The sequence below is a fragment of the Haliotis rubra genome, unplaced genomic scaffold, assembly GCF_003918875.1.
Source record: "Haliotis rubra isolate DU_JTF1 unplaced genomic scaffold, ASM391887v1 Scf164, whole genome shotgun sequence".
Lineage (NCBI taxonomy): Eukaryota > Metazoa > Mollusca > Gastropoda > Lepetellida > Haliotidae > Haliotis > Haliotis rubra.
Genome location: NW_025765603.1, coordinates 1,441,766 through 1,469,701, shown reverse-complemented (window position 1 = coordinate 1,469,701; position 27,936 = coordinate 1,441,766). Strand labels below are relative to the sequence as shown.

The 27,936-nt window shown below is 39.2% G+C and overlaps 1 protein-coding gene and 1 long non-coding RNA gene across 3 annotated transcripts; one reads left to right on the top strand and one right to left on the bottom strand.

The window, feature by feature from the left end:
- The first annotated feature begins 20 nt into the window (after positions 1–20).
- LOC124271900 (enolase-like) lies at positions 21–22,536 on the top strand. Of its 2 annotated transcripts, none has more exons than XM_046707071.1 (14): positions 21–228; positions 6,141–6,248; positions 6,629–6,724; positions 7,498–7,556; positions 8,115–8,184; positions 8,673–8,740; positions 10,102–10,243; positions 11,386–11,475; positions 12,568–12,624; positions 13,366–13,511; positions 19,168–19,307; positions 20,317–20,433; positions 20,881–20,989; positions 21,393–22,536. In XM_046707071.1, the coding sequence occupies exons 1-14, from the start codon at positions 156–158 to the stop codon at positions 21,516–21,518; spliced, it is 1,401 nt and encodes a 466-aa protein (XP_046563027.1). In that variant the 5' UTR covers positions 21–155; the 3' UTR covers positions 21,519–22,536. The 2 variants fall into 2 exon arrangements, with proteins under 2 accessions (XP_046563027.1, XP_046563028.1); XM_046707072.1 differs by having other exon boundaries at positions 150–228; positions 6,095–6,248.
- A 3,120-nt stretch (positions 22,537–25,656) lies between these two features.
- LOC124271902 lies at positions 25,657–25,830 on the bottom strand. The gene is made up of 2 exons (XR_006897176.1): positions 25,797–25,830; positions 25,657–25,739 (listed from the first exon to the last, which is right to left on the bottom strand). It is a non-coding gene; the product is annotated as an uncharacterized LOC124271902 (long non-coding RNA).
- Between the last annotated feature and the right edge of the window lie 2,106 nt (positions 25,831–27,936).

Sequence of the window (27,936 nt, the reverse complement as noted above, 5' to 3'; positions counted from 1 at the left end):
TAGTCACAAGAGGGCGCTTTATGTTATATATATTTTAATTTGTATAATAATCACATATATCGAATTGAATATGCTGCCAAACCCTGCTCAGTTGAGAACAAAATAAAAATGTCTATTTTTCATGTCTCGGTGACGCGAGATTTCGGTGACCATCAATGAGGATCAAGGTCGCTGTTCAAGGTCGACTATTCCTTCGCCGGGTACTCAAAGGACGCTGCTTTTCCTCAGGTTTGTTCAAACATTTGAGTTATTCTGTTGTTGCTATTACCACCGAAGCATTCTGAAAATATGAGGAATAATTAAACTGAATATTCGAAACTTAACTTTTTCTATGTATTATGTATTTTAAAAGATATCGAACATTTCAAGTGTGACTGGCGTGTCACCGTCTGAGTCTGACCATGAAACAATGTCATGTCAATCACATATTTGGGATGTGATGCAGTGTTTCTCCAATGTCAATTGGCATAGAAAGTAACAAGTTTTTAATCTATTGAATTCAAATTCATTATTGTCTTCGTCAATCATGGAAATGGCATTTGCACAGGACAAATACTACCCTGATAGTTCACGGCCTATTATAGTTAAAGGAATTTAATAATATGTCCTCATAATTCAGATGTTAAAGGTTGTCAGCATAAAAAAGTTTAAAACGAGTGCACAACTAATCAATTTGGGTTTTGAAAGTCATTTATGCAATATCAGCAATTTCATCCATAATGTTATTTCGCTTGGACAACATTTTCACCCTTTATATTTGCCTAACATGGGATTTCTTGATGTGTGGTTGATCAGGTATCAGATTATAAGAGACTGCTTGTAAAATATTTTTTGCCCACATGCCAGAACATGCTGAATCACATACTAACTGGTGTATGGTGGCAGATGTGCTAAAGGACAAATGCAAGGTTTTATGTGACACAGAATTGTGCACACAAATTTATACAGAACCGTAACCAAAATTCGTGGATAACCTTGATTCGTGGATCACGGAAATTATCATGCCAGCTCGAAAATTAAGTCTCGACTGACGTCACGAAGCGGTATGTTTGATGTACATACAATGCCACGCCTTGCTGACAAAAAAGTTCATAATCTCTGCATTACACGCAAGAACATTTTGTGGGCACACAAATGGTGATGATTGCAAATGGCTTCCATAAACAAACGTCTCATTCACGAGTGGAATATTCAGCACTTTCAATTTGCTGAATCAATGAATAAAATTATCAGTGCGTATACAAAATGAAATCATGCATTTAAAATATGAATTTCGCTGCACTTCCCTTATATCCAAGAATCAAGGTTACGCGAGTGTACAACAGTCATAGACAAATATGTATGCAAGATGCAAAATAACTTCTTCGAGTGGCATTTTATAAGCTTTGAAGTACATTATAGACAACCTTTATGGATAACTTCTTTATTTCATGAGTGCAATGGTTCGATACAGATTCACACTTATCTATAAAGTTAGTCTATAGTCAAAATAGTCATTAAACCTAATTCAATACAAAAAATATAAAATTCCTGTTGTAAATATGTTTATCACATTTTATACTCAAGCACACAACACTATTTAATCATTTTGCAGTATTGTATCTGTACTCTAACCTCTCCTCACACATTAAGTAATTGTTTATAATAGTACTTACAATATAATTATTACAATAGTAATGCTGGATATCATGCTAAAAGCACACAGAAAAACAGTACTATGTCTTGAGTTAGGTTCTGAATGCAGAGTCATGATTGTCAAGTCCTTTTATAGGCTGCTGCATAAGAGAATGATCGCTGTTCATAAGTACGAAGGCTAACTCTTGTCACAAGAAGTAGATATTGTGATTCTGATCTGGTTTGAGTGTTGGGTTGAATATCTATAATAAGGGAAAAATAAATATGTTAGTGGGGATATTTTGTCAGAAAGGTCTGAAACTGCTGATGTTATGCCATTGCATGTTGCTAATTCTCTCTACATGACTGGCCTGTTTGTGTTGATTGTACTTGAAGTCTCAGATGACACTAAGGTCCTTGTCACTAAATTAAATGGGAATTTATACTTCTTGGAATTTGCCAATACCTATTGGATCAGAAAAAAAGCAAGATTTATGGATGTCGACTTCTTTAATGTGAATAAACGTGACGTTTCAGAGTGTATGCTTCTTTCTTCATCAGGTGAATGGTTGGGAGTTTGTATACAGTTGCATTGTGACGTCATGACAAAGTGACGTCATAACATAATCCGTTTAACTGTAATCACTTCTCCCTGAAGATAAAAGTGAAACATGTTGGAGAAGCTCCGTGGCGTGTGATTATTTCAGAAACTTCTTCTTATATATGTACTACTGTACGGTCGGTATTCTCATCACTTTCTTTATATATATATAAACATAGACAGAAGGACACTGTTGAAAGTTCGTGATAAACAAATAAATAACACTGTCAATCTGGCCTATGTTTCAACGCACAACCCCAAGAATCCGGAACTTTTTCATATCATAAGACAAAATGTTCCAATTTTAAATGCTGATATGAAAATGAATCGAATTATGGCTCATGTAACAATGATAAAGAGTAAACGCCAAAGCCGTAACTTAAAACACTTATTGACACGTGCCACATTCGACTCATGTATTAAACCTACAGAATTCAGTGTCTCAAAATGTAAACGGGAAATTGTGGAACTTGTGAATATATACTTGAAACTTCATGTATAAAGTTCAAAAACAGGAAACAATTATTTCATGTACGCTCTAACATGGACTGCTCCATAAAACATATTATTTATGTTATTATATGCCAAGGGTGTCATGAAGAATACATTGGACAAACGGAGTGCTTGAGGGACAGAATGCGCCATCCATAAACAACAGATTAAGGACCCCAAAACAAGGTGCATCCCCTTAAGCCACATTGACAATTATGCAGCAGGAAAGGAAATAAAATTTAAAATATTCCCTTTCTATAAAATGAATACTGCTGACGCATGCAGCGTAAAGCTAAAGAAAACTTTTCATCAAAGAATTGTGTCCATCGTTAAATAGGTAACGCGAATGTGTCTGAATTATACTTGTTTTCATTGTGCTACTAGTACTGTCAATATAAAGCCGCCAATGTGACGTCATGGCAACGCCGCGTCACAACATTTGTATACAGTTGCATTGTGACGTCATGACAAATTGACGTCATAACATAATCCGTTTAACTGTAATCACTTCTCCCTGAAGATAAAAGTGAAACATGTTGGAGAAGATCCGTGTTGTGTAATTATTTCAGAAACTTCTTCTTATATATATATATATATATATATATATATATACACATACATTGAGGCACTACAAAGATCAGGTTCATACTTATTGTTGCTATTAGAATCAATTAGAACTGACTCCAACTTCGTGTCATGAAGCCTTAGCTTTTCAGAAGACCATTTAGGTTATTTTAAATGTGAAAAGAAGTTTCAAATTAATCTGTGAACCTCTTCTGAATGCCTTTGGTCATTTTTATCCCACCGGCATATAGTGCGGTGGGATATAGTCGTCGCCTCGTCCGTCTGTCCGTCCGACCGTCCGTCCGTCCGTCCGTAATCATTTTGTTTCCGGACCATAACTCAAAGACCGTTCGATATTTTTTAACCAAAATTGGTAGATATGTCAAAAATAACCTAAGGTGGTGCCTTTTGCTATTTACAGATAGTTGTCATTTTTATTTTTCTCGGTTTCCATGGAAACGTTTTGGACTTAGTCTTAAAGAAGGGTGGGCTTCGTTTCCGGAGCATAACTCAAGAACCATTCAATGTTTTTCAACAAAACTTGGTAGATATATCAAACAGATCCTAAAGTTGTGCCTTTTGCTATTTACAGATTTTTGGCATTTTTATTTTTCCCGGTTTCCATGGAAACAATTCGGACTTAGTCCCAAAAGTGAGGGGTGGGCTTCGCTTCGGAGCATAACTCAAGAACCGTTCAATATTTTTCAACAAAAGTTGGTAGATATATCAAACAGAACCATGAGGGGTGCCTTTTGGTATTTACAGATTTTTGTCATTTTTATTTTTCCCGGTTTCCATGGAAACATTTTGGACTTAGTCTCAAAAAGTAAGGATTGCTTTCGCTTCGAGCATAACTCAAGAACCATTCAATATTTTTCAACAAAACTTGGTAGATATATCAAACAGATCCTAAAGTTGTGCCTTTTGCTATTTGCAGATTTTGGTATTTTTATTTTTCCCGGTTTCCATGGAAACGATTCGACTTAATCCCAAAAGTGAGGGGTGGGCTTCGCTTCCTGGAGCATAACTCAAGAACCGCTCAATATTTTTCAACAAAACTTGGTAGATGTATGAAACAGAACCTTAAGTGGTGCCTTTTGCTATTTGCAGATTTTGGCATTTTTATTTTTCTTGGTTTCCATGGAAACATTTTGGACTTAGTCTCAAAAAGTAAGGATTGCTTTCGCTTTCGAGCACAACTCAAAACCGTGATAATATTTTTCAACAAAACTTGGTAGATATATCAAACAGATCCTAAAGTTGTGCCTTTTGCTATTTACAGATTTTTGCATTTTTATTTTCCCCGGTTTCCATGGAAATGATTCGACTTAATCCCAAAAGTGAGGGTTGGGCTTCGCTTTCCGAGCATAACTCAAGAACCGCTCAATATTTTTCAACAAGACTTGGTAGATATATCAAACAGAACCTTAAGTGGTGCCTTTTGCTATTTGCAGATTTTGGTATTTTTTTATTTTTCCCGGTTTCCATGGAAACGATTCGGACTTAATCCCAAAAGTGAGGGGTGGGCTTCGCTTCCGAGCATAACTCAAGAACCGCTCAATATTTTTCAACAAAACTTGGTAGATGTATGAAACAGAACCTTAAGTGGTGCCTTTTGCTATTTGCAGATTTTGGCATTTTTATTTTTCTTGGTTTCCATGGAAACATTTTGGACTTAGTCTCAAAAGTAAGGATTGCTTTCGCTTCCGAGCACAACTCAAAACCGTATAATATTTTTCAACAAAACTTGGTAGATATATCAAACAGATCCTAAAGTTGTGCCTTTTGCTATTTGCAGATTTTTGGCATTTTTTTTTTTTCCCCGGTTTCCATGGAAACGATTCGGACTTAATCCCAAAAGTGAGGGGTGGGCTTCGCTTCCCGAGCACAACTCAAAAACCTCTCTATATCTTTCAGCAAAACTTGGCAGATATGTGAGGCAGATCTTGAAGTGGTGCCTTTGCTATTTGCAGATATTTGTGATTTATTATTTTCTCGGTTTCCATGGAAATGATTCGACTTAGTCTCAAAAAGGAAGGGATGGGTTTCGCTTTCCGAAACACAACTGGAAAACTTCTTAATATCTTTCAGCAAAACTTGGCAGATATGTCAGGCAGATGCCAAAGTGGTGCCTTTTGCTATTTGCAGATATTTGTGATTTATTATTTTCTCAGTTTCCATGAAAACAATTTGGACTTAGTCTCAAAAGGGAGGGGTAGGTTTTGTTTCCGAGCACAACGCCAAAACTTCTTAATATCTTTCAGCAAAACTTGGCAGATATGTGAGGCAGATCCCAAAGTGGTGCCTTTTGCTATTTGCAGATTTTTGTCATTTATTTTTTTCATGATTTCCGTGGAAACGATTTGCACTTAGTCTAAAATCAAGCTGGACTTTAAGTAACTGTCAGATGATTTGTTCTTTCAAAGATATGGGGGCCGGGGATATGTCATCTCTTGTTTAAACTTTTGATGACTCTTGTTTAATGGAAATACAATGATGATAATGCCTCTGAAGAATATTGCCCTTGTGCAAAATGCCCACCATATTGAAATATCACTCCACAGCTTTTAGAAATTCGGGTAGAATTGAGTTTTGCTGCGGCAGTGTTACAATCTACAAATGATTTAGCATTGTACTTGTTAGAAAAACATGGCATCATCATAACTTTGATGTTTAAGATTAAGATTTTAGAGTTTTGAGGTTAAGCCCAAAGTTTATTAATGTGTTAAATTCAGTTAATATTACCAAAAATCTTTACAGAAGGTTTATGATCACTGGATCTAATTTGACATAAAAGTGAACTAATTTGCCCTAATTTTGCAGGACACCAAACTCACATTGCAAACATTGGTTCCTGTTGACATTGCAGAACACTCAAAATCATCAAACAAGATGCCAATCACCACTCTTCACGCCAGACAGATCTTCGACAGCCGTGGCAATCCTACTGTTGAAGTTGACCTTAGGAATGAAAATGGTTTGTATAGTACACATCAACTTTCAAATCATCAGCACACATAGTAATTATGTTATGTTGTACATGTTGTAAACTTGGAATATGATCATTACAGTCCATTCTAAGATGTAAGTCAAGTGGAAACACTGCCCTGGTTATTTATGACTACCAGTTTTCTGTTTTTGATTTGGTAGTTTAATTTTGCTGTTTACAATATTGACAACAGTGAATCTGTATGACTGGAACTTGTATGTAGCCTCTGTCAAGCAAACCTGTGAGTGATATTATGACTAAGACCTACATTTTTTGATTGACATCCAATGAAACGAGTCACTGAGGTTGACTTCAAATCCATGCTGAACTTCATGAATTAATCTAAGGAATGTTGATATCGTCATCAGGCCTGTTCCGTGCTGCTGTACCAAGCGGTGCCTCCACAGGCATCTACGAAGCTCTTGAGATGAGGGACAAGATTAAGGCAGATTACCATGGAAAAGGTATGTTCAAGCTTACAGCAATATACAGATTGAGATCACAGAAAACATTGACGTCATCCTTTTAAGGGTTTTGCTGTTTTAGCACCATTCTAGGTGTATCACAGGGACCTGAAACAAGTGTTATCCAGACAAACCATTGATTGATCTAATGAAGAACATCTCATCAGGGTATGTTAAAACATGTCCACCACTAACCAGGTGACCCTATCCTTAAACCTGTGTGTTGTAACAAGCATAGAGTTATAGGAACAAGTTATAACCAGGAGGTCCCAATGGATCAGTAGCTAAAGGGTGTCTGAGAGGGACTGGAAATACATGTGGAGCCATTTTCTCACGCGGTTATGATTGCCTTTCATGCGTGATGCTGTGCCCCATTCTAGCTAGTGCAGATCTTGCACCAGGTGAACCTAAGATAAAATCCTAGTTGCACCAGCCAAATTCCAGTTGCACTGTTTTTATTTGCAGTATGTAATGAAAGAAATATGCTTTTGAATTATGTAGATGTTTTATTCAGAAGTTTACCCACTCAAAAATTGACTTGTACCTGGACTAATAACTAGGTTGCACTTTGTAATATTGGGTTTCACCAGTGCAAGTAACAAAGCACTAAATCGAGCCTTAGTATGCCATTGATCATGTGTTGTGTCAGTGCAGAAAGATAACCCCTGTAACTGTCCAAACACTATCCTGGCAAAGTCAGTCAGCTGTATCTCTAAACTTGAACAAACATGAATTGCAGATTTGTGAAACTTTAATTTTTTCTGTCTGCACAGGTGTGTCTAATGCTGTAAACAATGTCAACAATCTAATTGCCAAGGAGTTAGTCGGTAAAGTAAGTGTTTTGTAACCCTAGGTTTTGTCATTGAATGCTGTGATTTATTATACTTTGAGAGATACATTGGAAGAGAGAGGGGAAGGATTGGTTGATTTCTCACCCTGTCATACCAAGATTTAAAAATAATTGAAATGCCTAACTACAGGGACTTGGCTCTAAGGGGCTTAAACAATGACCTGTCAAGTGGAACCTTGGAATTATGCTTAGTCTATGAATATATATACAATTGTGATGGAAACAAATACTTCATTTTAAATTGAAAATAAGCCCCAGATTGATGCCTTACTACAGGGACTTGGCTCTAAGGGGGTTTAACAATGACCTGTCAAGTGGAACCCTGGAATTATGCTTAGTCTCTGAATATATATATTATGGAAACAAATAATTCCTTTTAAATTGAAAATAAGCCCCAGATAGATGGGAGATTCAGAACCTGAAGAAATCTGGACTTGCTTAATCGAAGAAAGGGCTGGGTGGGAGGGAAAATAATACATCTATAAATACTAAGGGATGAGTGGGAAGGATAATAGTTCATCTATAAATTGTTTTCTTTAGGACATTGACCTGAAGGACCAGAATGCAGTTGATGACCTTCTCTTGAAGCTTGATGGTACAGAGAACAAATGTAAGTAGCTGTCAGTCTATATCTCTTGTGCGTTTGAACTTGCAATTTGTTACTGCCGTTTACCATGTTAAGAGTCAACATTCCGTTTCATTGTTGAATTAAAACTATAAAACTTAATAAAAGTCAAATAGATCTTACAAGTGAAAGAATATGTTTCAAACAATAATAATTATTTGATGTCTGTGAGTGAGTGACCCGTAAAGATCCAAGTTAGAATTGATCTTCAGTAACCCATGCTTCAGTAAGCCAGGTGGATGGTCAGCCTTGCTGACTTGGTTCACAGATGTCATCAAATTCCAGTTGCATAGATCGATGCTGTTGATCACTGGATTGTCTGGTCCAGACTTGATTATTTACAGACTGCCACTATATAGCTGGAATATTGCCGAGTGTGGGTTAAAAACTCAACTCAACTCAACTCAACTCAACATTATGTGGCTGATGTCAAGTGACAAACAAATGTTGAAGTCTATGATCTATCATTTCAGCCAAACTAGGGGCTAATGCTATGCTGGGAGTGTCACTGGCTGTTTGCAAGGCTGGAGCTGCTGCCAAGGTATGTTATCAGGCCAATTTCGTAAAAATCTTTTACTCTCATGTGAAAACTTCCATGTGAAGATATGAGGGCACCTCCATAAAACTTTCTAATCAGTGTCAAAGGTATCCTGAGTCTGGGTGCATGTGAGCAAAACATTCACACCGCCATATATATTTTCTGTATTTTGAACACATGTATGAACAGAATTTAAAATAAACCAAACTGAAAAGGTTATTCATTTATATGGTTGTTGATGCTTTATACAACTGGCCATTTCTGAATCCAGGGTATGTTTGTGTCTTGTGGTAGCTGGCTTTTGCTGTGATTATAGTGGTAATGAACTGAAGCCAATCATACTCAAAAGAAGATATTGATTTTATCAAGAACCAAGATCAGGAGGTCAAAATGTGCACAACCTTCTCGCTCTTAACTTTAGTGTAGTCCTCGGATTTCATGCAGAAAGTTGAGGTAAAAGGTCTGTTTTGATGTGATTGGCCAGAGAATACAAACATCAATTACAATCACTGTGATGTAAGTCTTTTCCTTTGGTGATGGTCGGTGGGTGGGGACACTAGTGGCCCTGTGTAAGGAATGCTTTGCATCTAAAACATCTATAATAGGCTTGAATTCTGTTTGCTTTGATGGTATTCATGTGTTTGTCAGCACCATTCATGGGTTTTACCAAAGTGGTAAATGTATAAAACCAGCAGCACTGCATGATTTCCTCCCCAAACAAGCCATGCCACCAGAGCTCCAGATAAGATTTAGCTCATGTGGTTACTGTACCCACTGTAATTTTTTGGAGTGGGTATTATGAATGTTGAGTGGGTATTTCATTTTCCGTTACCCACTGCTTTCAAATATGTGCGTATTTCAGTCATGTTACTCACCTAAGTATTATGTCATTGATTCAGTTTACTAAGCAGGTATGTTCTGCCTTATCTAATCAAAACCAAGTTAAATATAATGGAAAACATTTCATAAAAAAGCATTCATCCTATACAGACAGTACAACACTTGTCCTACACTAACAGTACAACTTGATAGCAATCGATGTCTTTTTCATTGCGCAAGCAATTTTTATAAATATATTCCGTATGCATTTGTTTTAAACTTTTTGCGTATCCAACATTCTAAATGCATAATTGGTACGCAACAATTATTTTTCAACGCGTAATTGGAAATTTTCTATGCATATTTTACCCAGATACACAGCTTATCTGAGCATCTGATGCCACAACTAAAAAGCACTTTATATCTAGACTTACTGCCTCACTGTATCACTACAAGTTGTATTTGAAGGTGTCATATTTGTAACATATGCCAGATTTGATGAATATCACCGACAACTGTTAAACCTGTATGTGTGTTACTGTTAGGGCGTACCCCTGTACCGTCACATTGCTGACCTGGCTGGGAAGAAGGAGGTCATACTCCCAGTCCCTGCATTTAACGTCATCAATGGAGGCACCCACGCTGGCAACAAGCTGGCCATGCAGGAGTTCATGATCCTACCCACAGGTGAGCAGGGCAGTCATCCATAAACGTCAGCTGTGGACTGTATGGCTACCATTTATGTCAATATGTATTCTTGATGTAAACATTGTCTCCTTGTCAAAAAATGAGCATACTAATGACTTACATTGTCCATGTAGTAAAGGGAAATGTTGTTGGTCCTACCTGAAATCTAGTAATATCTGACTAGTTGACTACGATAACTTCAGATCCTGATAAGTGATCAGTACAGATGGTGGTAGACCACTTGACTATAATTTGGAAAACTCATTTTGGTGAATGATTGGGTACAAAAATGAGTGAGTTTAGTTTTATGCCGCACTCAGCAATATTCCAGCTATATGGTGGCACTGTAGATAATCGACTCTGGACCAAACAGTCCAGTAATCAACAGCATGAGCAACGATCTGCGCAATTGGGATACGATGACATATGTCAACCAAGTCAGCGAGCCTGACAACGCAATCCTGTTACAAGCATGGTTACTAAAGATCTTCACGGGTCGGGGTACAAAAATGAGTATGAGGTAGTGCATAATTAATTACAGTCAAGGATTCCTTGTCAATAGCCCTTTGTTACAAATTAAGATACAGTGAACTAAGTTCATAACAAGGACACTGAAGAATATAGCGACCTGTCTTTTTTATCCCAGGTGCTTGATGTATATTTTAGTCAAAATGTGTATAATGAACTACTGTTTAACATATAAATAAAAATTACTGATCCCTTTGATTTTGTTATAATTGTAGTAGATGGTATCAACTACTATTGCAGTAATACTCAAGGAACCCCCATATTTTGAAACACTGTCATAGAAATGTTGAAAATCATTCAGAATTCATTCATTCAGTATGACATCTTATGACAATGTTATGGACATTTTCCATTATTTGGGTACTTCAATCAAAAATGGTAAGTAATTTAGTAATGCAATGATTTTCCTGGAAAGAAATGTCAATGGGACAATTTCTATTATTCAACAAGTTTTGATGAGACATTCTGCCATATTTGTGATAACTCTTAATGAGGGTCTTGGATGAACTAATCTGAAACTCTGCTGTGATCATTGTAACCATCTTCAGTAAGCTTATTCAGAAATAGGTTGCTTGCAATTATCATCAAAATTATGAAAATTAGGGTTTGTCTAGGTGCCAGTTCCTTCACTGAAGCCATGAAGATGGGATCAGAAACTTACCACCACCTTAAAGCTGTGATCAAGAAGAAGTATGGCCAGGATGGTGAGTGTGTTGTGGCTATATGTTCTGGGCATTTCCATGATGAGAAAGTTCAATGAAAAATCATTGATGTTTGGAGGTAGGGATTAGAAAATTACTGACAAAATGTGTGTGGCTTTAGTAAGACTGATTTATATCATGGTTTTAACTATCTGAAAGGAAGCAGATATCACTGTGTAGAGTTTTGTCCCTTGGGTGTGATGCAAAAACCCTGTTTGTGCCGACATTGTTTACCTGAGTGGTAAACATGCAAGACCTGCATTGCCCAGCTGATGATTTCAGATAATGATGATGATCCATTTATGTAGCTCTTGTCACATACTGGATCGAATGTTTCACGTCTACAGCCAATAATTACTTTGCTCAGTGGACCAGTGTGCACGCGGTTTTCCCCATCTCGCCTATTATAAAACTGAAATACTGTTGAAGGCAGCCATCAACTAAACTCGCTATTAAGACTGGTATAGATGAAATAATCCAAAGAAAGCCTGTTAGACCGTAGAAATATTAATTGTGGGTAGTGAAAGGCACACTAGGTATTTTCATTACTTGATGTCATACAGAAAACAAGAAAGAAGATAACCATGATTATTATATAGGTAGTATTTTTCCTGTACCACAATTGGTCAAAAGACCGTCACATGATTGACTACAAAACACGATATTGACTTGAGTTTTCTGATAAATTACGATATTGACTTGGGTTACTAAAAATAGACAAGGAATCCCGTACGAAGGGGCTTCCCCCGCTTTTCAGCCAATCAGATCACTCGGATAGATGGCACAGAGTGTGCATTAAAAGTTTATGTTAAAACCCGTTTCTCTTTCATTATATAATAAAACAATTATAGACTCTTGTAGAGGTCGATATCGATTTTATTGACCTGAGAAAAACAATATCGCCCTCGCAAGCTCGGTCGATATTGTTTTACTCAGGTCAATAAAAACCGATATCGACCTCTACAAGAGTCTATAATTGTATAATATTACGGAGCGTGTTAAGAATAAATAGACTCAGTTACAACCGCACATCAATAGACTTCTGTATAATAATAGTTTATTTATGGTAAGGTTATGTATATTTTTCTTTTTTAGCTTGCAATGTTGGTGATGAGGGTGGATTTGCTCCAAACATCCTTGAAAACAAAGAAGGTATAGTAGATCTGCATATATCTCTTGTTGTGTAATACACAGGCCCAATGGCACTTACAGGACAGAAAGTTCAAGGCTTTGTAACTTTGAAAACACTGTATCCTGTATCAGTCATTTTCATTTGTTAATAACTGTTTACATTTACATTGGTGAAAATGTGCATGAAATGGTATGCTTGTTTCGCCTCATTCCATATGCATACAATTTCCACTTACCATGTTTATGAGGGTCCGGTTTTCACTCATACCGCGATGACACCATTTTCACGTTATTCTCAGCAACCACAATCTCATTACCCCCCTTGTCATCCATTGACTCCATTTCACAATTAATTGCAAACATTTTGTTTTTGTGATCAAAGTGGCATGTACCAAGGGAAGTAAATAGTGATTTGTTGAACTCTCACAACCGTAAAATGTATCCAGCAATATGATGATATGACATAGTGGGCACAATACACAAAACGGCAGTTATGCTATGCACATGGAAAACAGGATTTTTCTTGGCCTTTATTCTGTGTTATGTATAATGCAGGTGTCTCACAACACAGGGGTCATCCATGGACCCCAAGACCCATGTTATGGCAAGAGATGACTGCACATGTAAATCTGATGTGCATGTGTGCGCATATGGTTTACAAGAAGACCCAGCAGCTGATGTTGCCCAAACTAATTAACACTGACCAAATGATTACAAGCAAGATTCGCCTGTTTTGCTGACTCCGTGTTTGTTTGTTTTCAGGCTTGGAGCTGGTGAAGATTGCCATTGAAAATGCTGGCTATACTGGCAAGATCCAGATCGGCATGGACATAGCTGCATCCGAGTTCTGCAAGGAGAAGAAATATGATCTCGACTTCAAGAGCAAAGACTCTAACCCTGCTGAGTGGGTATGTGTCCCATTGGCAGAAATGGCTGGTTATCATGTCTACACTTGATTCTTTACATCATATACCTGGATTGCTCAGAGTTAAAACATGGGAGGAAGTAGTAACATGTAGGAATTGAATGTTGTATGTTACTCTCTCAATACATGTTATAATCAAGGATGGAACAAAGACTAGAACTGTGTCCATGCCTCTTTATTTACTCATGGAAACGAATATGGGAACACCTGAAAGTACAAGTGTTCCTTTATTCTTTTCCAGGTTTCTTCACAAGCTTTGTTTTGCGCTGTGGGTGAAATTCTGGAAAAGAATAAGGAACGCTTGTACTTTCAGGTATTCCCTTATTCATTTTCCAGTATATGTATTTCAGGCTTAGCACATTATTTCTGTGCTGAACATGTCCCTCTTTGTTGCACATGTGTCATGGATTAGCGTATATATGGCTATTTTCATGTTCAAGATTTGGTTATACTGTTATAATCCTAGGCTGTAAACATGCAGCATGCTTCACTTGATTTCCACAAAATATACTGATATGCAATATAAATCACATGCTTCCGGCCTCAGTTTGGACATATGTAGTTGTCTATACCCTCAAGTATAGTGTACCAAAATACTGATTTTACCTCATCCTGACTTGTACTAATTACTTATCTCTTCTCTTTACCAAATGGTAGTGGAAACTCCAGAGACTTTGTTCCTAAGAACAGAAAAGCATTTCACCCGAACAGATTTCAGTCGTACCAGATTTGATGACGGACCCAATTCATCAGTGCACCTTGGTTTCCATTGGGATTTTATTGCAGAAATGAACGTGCCTATTTATCCCACTCACACAGGACACAGCGGCAGGTCTCCATAACGATGATTTCCTTCTGGATGAGAGCAGTTTAGAGAAGCAGGGTTGGCTCCTCCATATGAATCAAACCCACACGAAGTAACAACGCTAGCCTCCATGCTAACACTTCACGACAATTGCTCCATCCCTATGGATGGAAGTATGTTTTTGGAAATCGGACACAGTGTTTGCCAATTATTTTCTCATTATCTCTGTGACTTCGCTACTGAAGATGTGGAGGGTATACGTCAGTTCGGACCCCTAGTTGTCTCGCAACAGCTGACAATACCCAACCGGAGATAAGGGATTAAAATCAGCCTCACTCATGTCATGCAGATTCTTAGAAGTCAGGTTACCAATCATAACCACCGACTGAGAGTCCATGTACTCCTGTTTACGTAGAAATCAGAACATTACTGACAGATGATTGTGTAAGATTACGGATCATTCTCTTGACACATTAATCATTAAAAAGCAAGCTGGAATCTAATTCTAAGAGCGATTACAAAATCCAGAGAATCGATAAGATGCATTCCTTTACTCACAAGTTTGGAGGTGGTGCCCCCAATGGAAGAAGAAAGCTGGTCTCCAGAAGTATGCAGAAGCACGTTCCTGGGGGGCTAATAGAACACAGGATCAGAATCTCACAAACAATCGATCCCACCACCTACTTTAGGATTCAAGTAATTAGTATGAGTCAGTATATGGTAAAATGTATATTTTTAAACTAATCCTATCTCACGACTTGCACCTCTCTCTCTTGCTTCGACTTTTAGTGGAACGACTGTAAACTTTTTCCCATAGGCCTCCTTGTTCATTTGCCCGTGCACTCCATGCTGCTCTCCTTAATTAGCTTCCTAGTTCCTAATAAAGCTTGCAGCATGCTCCACTAATTGCCCACGTGACTACCTTGAATGATCATTCTCTTTCTTGTCGCACGACTGTGTGGACGTATTGTATATTAGGGACATTATTTCACCCTAACATCATGGGGAAAACTGATAATCAGTCAAGGAAAAGGAAAGTTTGTGCTCAATGCAAGACGAATTATTCGTCCCTCGACTCTCACTCGTCTTGCACTGACTGTATTGGACAATGTAACTGGAACAAACGATGTGGCAAGTGTAATTCACTGAAAGATGAGGATTTTAAGGCCTACCTTCATGTTTGCTCCCGGAGAAACGCCGATAGGGACAGAAAATTAACAGAATCTGATCCCTCTCCCGCCAAGCGTACCATGTTACAGCGACAGAAAATCGTACCTTCACGCAAGAGAGCGACGTCTGTGGTTCAAGAGTATTTTATGGACGCTTCATCAGATTCTTATTTATCTAAGGGCGTTCGGCACCTATTACGTACGCATCAATCACCTCCTTCCATAGCGTCAGATCACTCGCAGGTGGTTGTGATTGACAATTCTTCGTTGCCTGTCCCATCTACACTACCAGGGGACCTTAGATCGACACTATCATCATCCAGATCATCGGTACACATATCCCCTTGAGTGTCCCAACCGCATTCAACCAGCCAACTGTCTCCCCACAGTTCATTGAACCGGACGGAGCTGGCTACAACAGCGTCGCCGGGGGACGTTCATCATGAATCAACACTTCAGGTTTCGTCACCTAATCGCCGATCCAGATCGCCACATCATTCTAGATCACCACAAACGATCTAGATCACCTTCACCATCCAGATCACCATCACAAGCCCGATCTAGATCACCTTGCCAATCAAGATCACCGGATCGATCCAGATCACAGTAGTGGTGGTCTGATTGATTGAAATAATCAAAGATTGGTCGTAGTGCCTAAACGACCAAGCAATCGATTGTGTTTTCTCCTTATCAAACTCAACCAATTTTTGAACACTTGTTTGAATCAACAATATTTTACACAAGGTTTTGTCTGTCATTAAATTTACATTTCATAAGCACAACAAGCTCATTCCAAGTCATGATTGAATTTATCTTAAAGAATCCAGGAAATCTGTGTTTCTAACGTACCAATCACCTTTAAATATGCGAAATTTGCCAATGGATTTTGTGCAGTTTGCAAAAAACTCAAGTTACTACATGTATTTTCTTTATTTTTTGTGTGCATTAACAAAGATAACAGGAACATTTGATAAATGACGCTAACCAATTATTTTCGATGATTGATCGGTTGTAATGAACCAATCATCAATTATGAGATTTTAACCAATTCCCAACACTAGATCACAGTTACGATCCAGAGCACATCTACGATCCACATCACCTGATCAATCCAGATCACCGAATGGATCCAGATCACAACTTCGAATCAGATCACCAGACCGATCCAGATCACCGAATGGATCCAGATCACAACTTCAAATCAGATCACCGGACCGATCTAGGTCAACTACCCGATCCAGATCACATCATCGAAGTAGATCGCCAGACCGATCCAGATCACCGAACCGATCCAGATCACAACATCAAAGTAGATCACCTAACCAATCCAGATCACCAAATCAAGCCAGATCGCAACTGCAAACCAGATCACCTGTTTGATCCAGATCACCTTATAGATCCAGATCACAATTTCCAGTTAGTGCATCGAATCGATCCAGATCACTTTACAAATCCAGATCATCTTACCAACCCAGGTCACCTATACGATCTAGATCACCTTACAGAGCCACATCTCATGGCCGATCCTATTCAGATGGTCGAACCAGAGCTCCATTCAGAACCAGATCACCAACTAGAACTACAGTGACCCGGACTAGTTCTTCATATCATACCGGATCACCTAGCCATACTAGGGAATCCAGATCACCGGCTTACCAACCTACTTCAGTACTTACAACGTCGAGATCTCAATACAGTTCCTCTGACCAACGTTCGGGTGATCATTGCATTGATACCACTAATAGGCCTACAGTCTCTTCCGGCTCATCGCTCATATCCTGTGGACCAGCTTCAGACTCTGCAATCCACAATAGGTATGCTATTAGACATAGGTCCATCACCCGTCACTCCAGGATTCTGCTCCCCCATCTTCTTGGTTCCAAAGAAAAATTCCAACAAACTCCGGCTCATCTTCAATATGAAGTTGTTCAATGCCCGATTCCTGCTTCCACCGCCTCACTTCAGGATGATGTCGATCAACCTTTTACTCACCATCCTGAAGAAGGTAGACTTCCTCATCAGCCTAGATCTTCAGGATGCTTATCTTCACGTTCCGATACATCCAGAAACCGGAAGTACCTTCGCCGGGAATCACTACCAATGGAAAGTCCTCCCATTTGGAATTTCCACGGCCCAGTGGCTTTTTACCCGAATTACCAAGCCCATAACAAGCTACCTCCACTTTCAAGGGATCACAACCGCCTCCGTGGTGTAATGGTTAGAGCGTCCGCCCAGAGTGCAGAAGGTCGCGGGTTCGATCCCCAACCGCGTCATACCAAAAGACGTTAAAATATGGTACTTGTTGGTCCCTGCCTGGCACTCGGCATTAATGGATACAACAAGGACTGGTCGGCTCGGAGTCAGTATAATGTGTCTGAGTGGGGTATTCATGCTTCATTGCGGCATCGTATCTCAGTTTGATGCTGCCCGGAAATGAACGTTAAACCTTGGAGATGCCGAGTTGTTTCTCTTTTACCTGCCTCGGTCGGTGTATGGGGGGCCTTCTTGAAGCAGGTCCCAATTCTAGTCGCAAGACTTTAATTACGGGGGTACCTTGTAAATCGTGGCGAGGCTTACTTGCCGAGTTGCGTCCCTTGTCTTGTACAAGGTTGCGGCTGAACACCACATCGCCCGGGAGCACAAGCACAGGAGTTGCATGCATGCGTAACAGGCCTCCCTTGTACATCACTATCTACGGTTGTCATCAGTCCACACAGCTCCAAGACCAGCTGTTCGCACTGTCCAGACAGAAGGGTAATCTGCGGCCCGCCGTCCAACCGTGGGATAAATGCAAGTTGTGAGATAGGATAAGTATATAGATATACAATTTATATTAAAATTTCCAATTTTTTAAACTTATCCTATCTCACGCGATGGATGCCTGCCCGGCCTCCCCACCACTCAGATTACAACGTTGGCTCCAAGATGAGAATGATCATTCAAGGTAGTCACGTGGGCAATTAGTGGAGCATGCTGCAAGCTTTATTAGGAACTAGGAAGCTAATTAAGAGTGCAGCATGGAGTGCACGGGCGAATGAACAAGGAGGCCTATGGAAAAAAGTTTACAGTCGTTCCACTAAAAGTAGAAGCAAGAGAGAGAGGTGCAAGTCGTGAGATAGGATAAGTATATAAATATACAATTTATATTAAAATTTCCAATTTTTAGGTAAAAATATAATTTATACTTATCCTGAAACATACACAAAAGTGCCCACCCAGATGTCCCCCACTATCCAGTTTCGGAATTCTGCCAATAGGGATAGCGATAACGGGAGAGTGACAAGTCAAGGTCACATGCTGCAGTGGGTGGACAAACCAAGGCTGGGGCTGTGTTCGGGTGAGATGTTTTTGTTCTTGGGAAGTTTCCACTACCATTCGGCAAAGAGAAGAGATAAGCAAAGAGTATGAGTCAGGATAAGTATAAATGATATTTCTCTTTCTTTCCCTAAAAAAAACAAACAAACAACAACAAAAATTTTGTGTCTTTGATCTTTCAGTTGAGCATCTTAGAAGATTGCATAGTTTCCATCCAGTGACGGCCAGAACCATATCATTGACTATATCAGTCAACAGATGATGTGAAACTAAGTTTGGTTTTATCCTTCAGCTGTCTGTTTCCAAATTTTAGTCCCTTTTTATTTATTTCTCCTATTCCTGTATTCCAGTTGTCCTCTGATGCGCTGGCTGATCTGTACAAATCTTTCGCTGAAGATTACCCAATCGTCTCCATTGAGGATCCCTTTGACCAAGACGACTGGGAGGCCTACACCAAGTTCACAGGATCTGTCAAGTTCCAAGTTGTAGGGTATGTATGCTTGGTTCTTTTCATTGCTGCACTATGATTCCTGTCATATCTAATATTTTAATGGCCTGTAAATTATCAGACTAAACAACCCAGTAATGAATGTTTTCAGCAACAGTCCATGCTATCAGGGTAGGATGCCATACATTAAACCAAGTCACCAAGCCCCATTACCATGGCTCTGTTTCACAAAGTGATCAGGGGTGGTGGGGTAGCCTACTGGTTAAAGCGTTTGCTCCTCATGCTGAAGACCCGGGTTCAATTCCCAACATGGGTACAATGTGTGAAGCGCATTTCTGGTGTCCCCAGCCGTGATATTGCTGGAATATTTCTAAAATGTAAAGCTAAACACACTCACAAAGTGATCATTACACTACAACTGTTGTAACTTCCAAGTTAAACCCAGACTTAAGATAGCTATAGCACCACAACTGCTTTGTGAAACGGGCCCCTCATCCTTACAGGCATCACTTACGATGCAAGTGCTAGAGACCTATTCTAATCTGGAATCCACAGGTTTTGTGCAATCACAAGTCAGACATGACTATACTCGTCATATCATTTCCAGATCAGTCTTCATATTCCAATATTTCACTTTGAGATTCCACTTTGAGGTTCACCATGTTCGTCATGGCGGACATCAGAAGATTGATTACAGCATATGAATTGATTGATTACAGCATATGAATTGGATGATCCTTCATTCTGACTATCTGGCTTGTCAAGTTATCGATGACATATGGGGTTTCCTTGATCACAAAACTGGCACCCTAAGATATGATTTCAAATACTCATCCATGAAGTATTAGCCCAGCTCACTCATTCTTTTCGTCTTAGAACAGAACAAAATGATTTCATGCAAGATGTGGTTATTGATGGTACCCTGACAAAATGGAATCCATCATATCTTTCATTGCCTAAAATGTTGACAAGATTCATGTCGTTGAATGCAAGAGCTGAATGTTTTCGTCCCTATGTCTGCACTGTTAACGTTTGCTGTTTGTGATAACAGTGATGACTTGTTGGTGACCAACCCAAAGCGTGTACAGAAGGGCATCGATATCAAGGCCTGCAACTGCCTGTTGCTCAAAGTCAACCAGATTGGAACTGTATCGGAATCTATTCAGGCGTAAGTTGTTTTACAAGAGTAGGTCACAAGACAAGTTTGTGAAAAGTACTGTGTGTTTATCAAAATGATTAAAATTCGGTTCATAGTGTATGGTAATAGCACAGGGTAATAGCACATTCAACCCTATTCTCTCCAACTGCTCATCTCCCTGACAAGTATTTGAAATATTAATTGTAAAAAAGCCAATCCTGCCTCATCTCCCCCACCTAACCCACCTCCCCCAAAATCACTCACCTCCCCCAGATCACTACACACACACACACACACACACACACACACACTCACACACACACACTCACACACACACACACTCCAAATCACCCACTTTACCCAACTCCCACAAAATCATTCCCTTCCCCCAACTCCCCTCTAATCACTCACCTTCCCCAACTACCTCACCCCCGTTGCCAGAATGGTCAGTTAGTCACTATGCTTGTGTGCCACCAGGTGTAAGATGTCTCAGGATGCTGGCTGGGGTGTGATGGTGTCACACAGGAGTGGGGAGACAGAAGACACATTCATCGCTGATCTCGTTGTAGGACTTTGCACTGGACAGGTAAAACCTACTTCCATTCCAGGGAAAGACTTCCGCCCGTATCCCCCCTTAAATTTCATTCTAGTCAAATCATATCACCTGAATAAATATTCCTCATCTGATCAGGATGAGTTTTAACATGTTTATTTGATTGTATCTGAACATACTGAAAGACTTCTAATAATGCCACACAAAGAAAATTTTCCTCATCGTACAAATTTAGGGGGGATACAGGTGGAAGTCTTACCCAACTAGAGACAGAATTGTCTTGTTTGAATTTTGACCATCTTCATTCATCCGGGGCATAAGTGACTGATTGGTCTGAGGTACACATTAGACTGGATTGAGTTGCTTCCCTTTGTCAGGAGCTGCTTGTTTTATTTACCATGCTCCTAGATTTAACTAATGTCAGTACTTGTTTCAGATTAAGACCGGAGCTCCATGCAGATCTGAACGTTTAGCCAAATATAACCAGATCCTTCGTATTGAAGAAGAACTCGGCTCAAGTGCAAAGTACGCTGGAGCTAACTTCCGCCGCCCAGAGGCATAAAGTGAACAGAACTGTTAGATTCAAAATGCTCTGTGCAAGAACAACTATATAGTTTGCAGCCTCCTAATTTCCGTTGCTTTTTGAATGTGCCATATTAACATGTCTCACAGAGAGAAGTGACTGTCGCCTACTTGAAGTTCAGCTACATCAGCTGTTGGTTGGTAACCAGAGACAGGATACCATTCGGGAAGTGTTTTGTTGATGTTTTAGTTTCATCTGTTATTTTGTTGTATATTTTGTTACCAACGTTTTACTTAAAACTCATGTTGGTACATAGTTATTTATTGTTTCCATCAGAACGATTGAAGAATCATGTCTTGGTACAACAACCCAAGATTCAATTTGAAGAAGTAATTAGACTTTGATGTGACTCTGATGCAGATGGCACTCATTGAAGATATACACATTATCTCCTGTGAAACTTTCTCTGTACATATCACTGTGGTTATGTAGCTATACGTTATGAATGTATGCACATAGTTGCACAGTTGAAGTTGGCAACAGCTGTTAATTGAAGTATTATCTACAGGTGAAAATGTCAGTGCTTTTACATTAACATTGCATAGGTCTTGTGGCCACTGTCAGGAATCTCCATGACTGGATTCTGTGTTCCCACAACAAGGAACTGTGGATACCTTTTTAAGACGGGTAAAATATATTACCTTCACTGTTAAACATTTTACAACAGCATTACTCTCTGTAGCTAAGTATTTCAGGGTAGATGAATGTAGTGAGTTGTTCAGTGGGCATTGTTTTGTTGAACAAGGAAGAACGTTAAAATCATATATTCCCATTCCAGCACTTGTTTCACAGTGCACTGTGTGTCTGACAGTGTCCAGTCATGATGATGTGAGGTGGTTGCAAGTCTAGGCTGTGTAGATCTGTGTTCCGATGTAGGATTGTTATTGTTACAAATCTTACATCACTCCTGGCTAATACAGTGCTAACCTTATCAGGTCCTCATGTTTTGCTTTCTGTTGTATGTACTACATCCTCTCAATAAAATATCCCATTTTGACGAGTCTTCTGTTGATATAGCTTGTGTATTGACCCATAAACTATGCAGGGCTACAGATAAGGGCCGTACAGGCGTAATGTACGCCTCAAAATCAATTAAGTACGACATAATATAAGATTTCAAGCGTATCGTGTACGCACATAAATACCTTTGTACGTCTAACATTTAACTTCCGTGCGTATCGTGCAAATGGAAATCTATTTCGGATAAATACTTGTCAAGTTTCTTTTGCGAAACACGATTTGACACATGAGGAAACCCCGACAGTAGGAATCCCTTGCGTTGCCATGCAACGATATGCGTCACTATTTTTCGATTGGCTAAAAACTACACTGTTCCTATTTATATCCATTCGGACCTGACATTTCGCGCATCCCACGGTCGCTCAGTTATTTCTCATCCGTCTTCAAATACAAATACATGGTTGGAAATAGTGATCGATGAAACATCCAGACAAACCACATCACCAACTCGCTCACACAAAAACATGTCAGCACTCCTTCAAAATTCTCAGTATACCTCCACTTGCAATATGATGTGTAAGTACACTCGCACCCCCAAAAGTTATCTGGAGCCCTGCTATGGGATTGATTTTAAGGAATTTCCAGTTAATTATTGAAATTCCAATCGGCATGAACTTCCTTTTTAATTAATAGTGGTGTATCAATATGGCAATACAGTATTGTATTGCAATACAAGGCTCATAATACAATACATTGATGTACAAATGTTCAAGAACCAGCTAGTGCATATTCTCTGGCATAGTTGAGCACCCCTACTAACTACACATATACCAAATACCATTTCATTCTGAAAAAGTTCTTATCATAAATAGCTATTTCAGTATGGCAGGTGTGGCTTTGAGATGATGCCATACAGACTATTAACAAAAGTGCCACAACATAAGCATTCATGATAAAGTTCACTGGACTTTCAGTCTGGTAAGCAAAAAACAATCGTCTCAATGTTTATAATGTAATATAAATGAACAAAAACATTCTTGAAAAATAGAAAGCAGGATATTTATTGCAGCTGCATATGAACAGGGAATAGCATTTATACTCAGCTCCAAAAGAAACGTGAATCATGTAAAACTTGTCAGAGGCGGATCCATAGAGGAGGGGGGGGGGGGAGGACTGTGCACTCCCACCCTTTTATGCTGAAAGTTTGTTAAATGACAATTCAAACTCGGCTGAAAATGAAGTGTGCACCCCTCCTTTTCTCAATAGTGTGCACCCCTCCCCCTCCTTTCTCAAAAAGCTGTATCCGCCCTGCTTGTTAGTTGTGAAGAAACAGTTTGTGTTTTGTGATATTTCATGTAATTTCAAATATTATCTATCCTCACGTTTCATTTGGAATTCAGTATATGAGGAAATATGAATACATCAGACAACGTTTGCCAAAATGGCAACAAGGTGATTTTATCCCTAAATGAACAGAAATGTATTTCATGGACTCATGGTTTGGTAGCAGTGACCTTCACATTATTATATGAAAACAAAGGCAGAATGAACAAGTGACTACTGTACAGCTACAGTGGTGGCAGTTATCAATGATTCCATATTCAGAAGTAGTTGCTGTAAACTTACATTTCATGACAACCATCTCAACATGAACCCATTTCAGCTGTTTACCTCATCAAAATCCACAAATTCCGTAGGTGCCAGTTTTATTTGCAACCATGTTTAGATGCAGCGAGCACAATTTTGAATGTGAACCTAAAACATTTTGTTTCAAGTAATGAAGAAGAAAAAATCTGGATATGATTTTTTGTGAACTTGTCTAGGAAGGTCATGGCCAGAAACAAAATTTATCTCTATTTTGTTGCAATCATGTCCTAGCACCTTCTGAAGCATGTGTGTATGCATACCTTCTGAGGCATAAAATACATATATAGAACGTCATACTAGTGCATATGGATGTTTTGTATTGAACAAGATGATGTCTTGGGAGCAGAGAAACAAGTTCAAAGAATGAGTTGTTTCTCTGCTCCCACGACCTCTTCTCGTTAAATACAAAACATCCAAATGCACCAGTATGACGTTCTGTATTTATTATATACCCTCTTATCTTGCAGGGGCGGTGGGGTAGCCTAGTGGTTAAAGCGTTCGCTCGTCACGCCGAATACCTGGGTTTGATCCCCCACATGGGCACAATGTGAAGCCCATTTCTGGAATCCCCCGCCGTGATATTGCTGGAATATTGATAAAAGCGGCGTAAAACTAAACTCAGTCAGTCAGTCTTATCTTGCATTAATCTTTTACTTAATAAAACAAATGATAGCGTAGCGGTAGGGGGTCAATACGGAATCTGGGGTGCAATACGGAATTTGATCACGTCATCCGTATTGCACCCCTGTATTACTATCCTAAGTTTACATGGGTATATAATAAAATACAGAACAAAGGGGGAAGTTCCAGTTGAGAAGGTATACAACAAGGCAAGCTGAAAACTGGTAGTGGTGTTTCAGTCACGCTGACACAGCATTTTAGCTTTGCATCAATAGATCTGGAATTACAATAACTCTTTGGGATCACATGGGTCAGGTTATTTATCACAATGATATAGCAAAACAATATAATATACAGGGTACTTGAATTATGTAGGCAGACTCGGCTCTTATCTCTAATACTGAACTGATATGTACAACGCACGAGTCCGATTGATCACATTCTTCAATTGAGCATATCACTGTAAAACCCCAATCTCATGAAAATCAGGTCTTTTACTACAATAAATCCATGTAACCTATGTTATATTTGGGCTACACTTTCTTAGTAAAGTGTCCGCCTGGAGAGCGGAAGGTCGCAGGTTCGATCCAAAAGATGTTAAAATATGGTACTTGTTGATCCCTGCCTGGTGCTCGGCATTACTGGGTACAAGGACTGGTTGGCTCGGAGTCAGTATAATGTGTCTGAGTGGGGTATTCTTGCTTCACTGCGGCATGGTATCTCAGTTGGCTAGCACTATAAAACCAGCTTCAGTCTGGGCTAGTACAAGCAGCTGCACATACACATACACACAAGTGCACGTCGTCATATGAGAGAAATATTCTCAAGCACAACATTAAACCCACTTTCACCTCACCTCACCTTAGTAAAGTACAGATTCTACTACTGTTGGGTTGAGTCGCATCCGAGATTCAAACCTACACCCTCAGAGACCGGCACCTAATCGCCAGCACACAAAGTCAGCCACCTAACCTGTTCAGCCACCACGACTTCCGCAAAAATGGAAGTCAGACAACTGGTAGTCTAGACTGCGGACTGTGTACCCCTCTGACAAGTGTAAACAGGCATGGCTCCCATGGCCGAAAGCTATGATTACACAAGGCCATTCTACCAGTTGTCCGACTTCCATTTTTGTGGAAGTCGCAGTGGCTGAACGGGTTAGGCGGCTGACTTTGTGTGCTGGTGATCAGGACTCTTTCTTTCTTTCTTACTTAGGGTGTGGGTTCAAATCCCAGATGGGACTCAACCCAACAAAAGTACTAGAATCTGTACTTTACTAAGAAAGTGTAATCCCAAATACAACATGTTACATTTGACCACTTTCTAAATGGCCTTATGTAATCATGTAATCATACAATTACTCAGGCACAAAATGACTCTGCAAGAAGATCAGTGACAACACTTCAGTATACTGTTTTGTCAGATGAACCCTATATTAAATTTTGCCATCAATATGGTATCAGGAAGCACTGATTCTTGGTTTTGTCCAATATTGGCTTGTAAAACACACTTGCTTCAATTCAACTCCTGAAATTTCTCGTTTAACCAATAAATGCCCACATATAACTTGAATATTCATCTTACAAGTGTTGATGACATGAGACTTAACTATCCATGACAACAAATGGCATGTCTTTTTTTTTATTTACATTCAGAACTGTCTGTAAGTATACAGACACAGAAATCTGATATGTTTCTCTGAATGTTTTGCAGAGAGGTACCATATCAGGCTAATATTTCAGATTTTAATGAGATCGCCCAGATAATTAGACTATCAGTGATCCATACACTATCTAATTGAAATTACTTTTTACAGATGCTTTGTTTATCAGGAAGATCTACCATTTTTTTATTTACAGGGCTATACTATATCAATTATGTTATTATGACAACAGTGACAACAGTGGCAAACAAGGATAAGTTGGACCGGCGCAGAGAACACGTTTACGAGAAGTAGGCGGTGCATGGCAATGAGCAAATCCATTTGGTTTGTGAAAGGTAGAGCAGATGTAGGCTAGTGCATGTACAGTGCATGACCATGAAATTGATTCCGCACGTAGCTGCAAACGCCTTTCTCGTAAGACTCTCACGTAGTCGGTGTAGCATTTTGGACAACCTGGGGCCCCTTCGCTCACATTGGCAAGCACCAGTGGGTGGCACTCATACATGCCAGTACGGGTCAATTGTCAGGTCGGGCTAAACTCATTCTTGTTTGCCAGTAAGTGACAGCCATTGAATATTCTTGGAGGGACATTATTTATAAAGAAAAATCTGCTGCTTCAGAACATTTATTTAATATTGAAATTCAGAGCCAACTAATCATATATACAACTCATTTCTTTTAAGGACATAAGCATATCTAGCTATTCATCTTTTTCGTAAATACCTGGTAACAAATTTTCATTTCAGTATATTTTTAACAAATGTCTTAAACATAAGATTTACCCCCTTTTCTCCTCCACATACCCCCAACCAAGAACACTCAATGGTCAGTCTCTGGACTTGCACTCTACATTATCAGAACAGGGATTTGATGAAAGACATTTGAAGCATGACAGCTATGCAACAAGCATGTCAGCTGTCACAGTTGGAGATGATGGTGGTGGGTGTTGTAACTGCAGCCGTCTCAAGGACAAGGCTCTCTTTCATCATGGGACCTTCAAAATCCTAAACAGTATTTCATGATGATCTAAGCATATGGTCATTTTTGGACAAAATCTATGTACTTGTAAATTAAAGACTTCATGGACAGTATAAATAATTCAACTCTTTCTTAAATATATTTATCATTTTATCTCAGTCAAAACAGATTTCTGAATAATTTGATGTTATCTGACATGTCTTTTCATGCTATTTGATCCTAATAAGCCTCTCTTCTACCATGAAAGGTGTATAATTTAAAATAAATGATTAAAACATTTTCTCTAACTGATCAATAGTGTTCAAAGTGTCATCCAATTCTATAACATTGCCACAGTTAATCTGTAATACAGTAAAAATTCAAGTACTTCAGTTTGAGTCATCAAAATCCACACTGTCAAGGTGAGGCACCTAATTGCCAGACACAAACACACTCAGCTACCATTGCTTTCATTAAGTCAGGTAGGTCGCAGACTTTGTGTGCTGGCAATCAGGTACCTCACTCTGAATGTGGGTTAGAATTCCATAT

Excerpts from the sequence above, each read along its gene's own strand:
- LOC124271900 (XM_046707071.1), top strand. The coding sequence starts at position 156 with ATGAGGATCAAGGTCGCTGTTCAAGGTCGACTATTCCTTCGCCGGGTA. Across the intron at positions 229-6,140 it reads AGGACGCTGCTTTTCCTCAG|AACACTCAAAATCATCAAAC; the intron begins GTTTGTTCAAAC and ends TTGACATTGCAG. Across the intron at positions 7,557-8,114 it reads CCAAGGAGTTAGTCGGTAAA|GACATTGACCTGAAGGACCA; the intron begins GTAAGTGTTTTG and ends TGTTTTCTTTAG.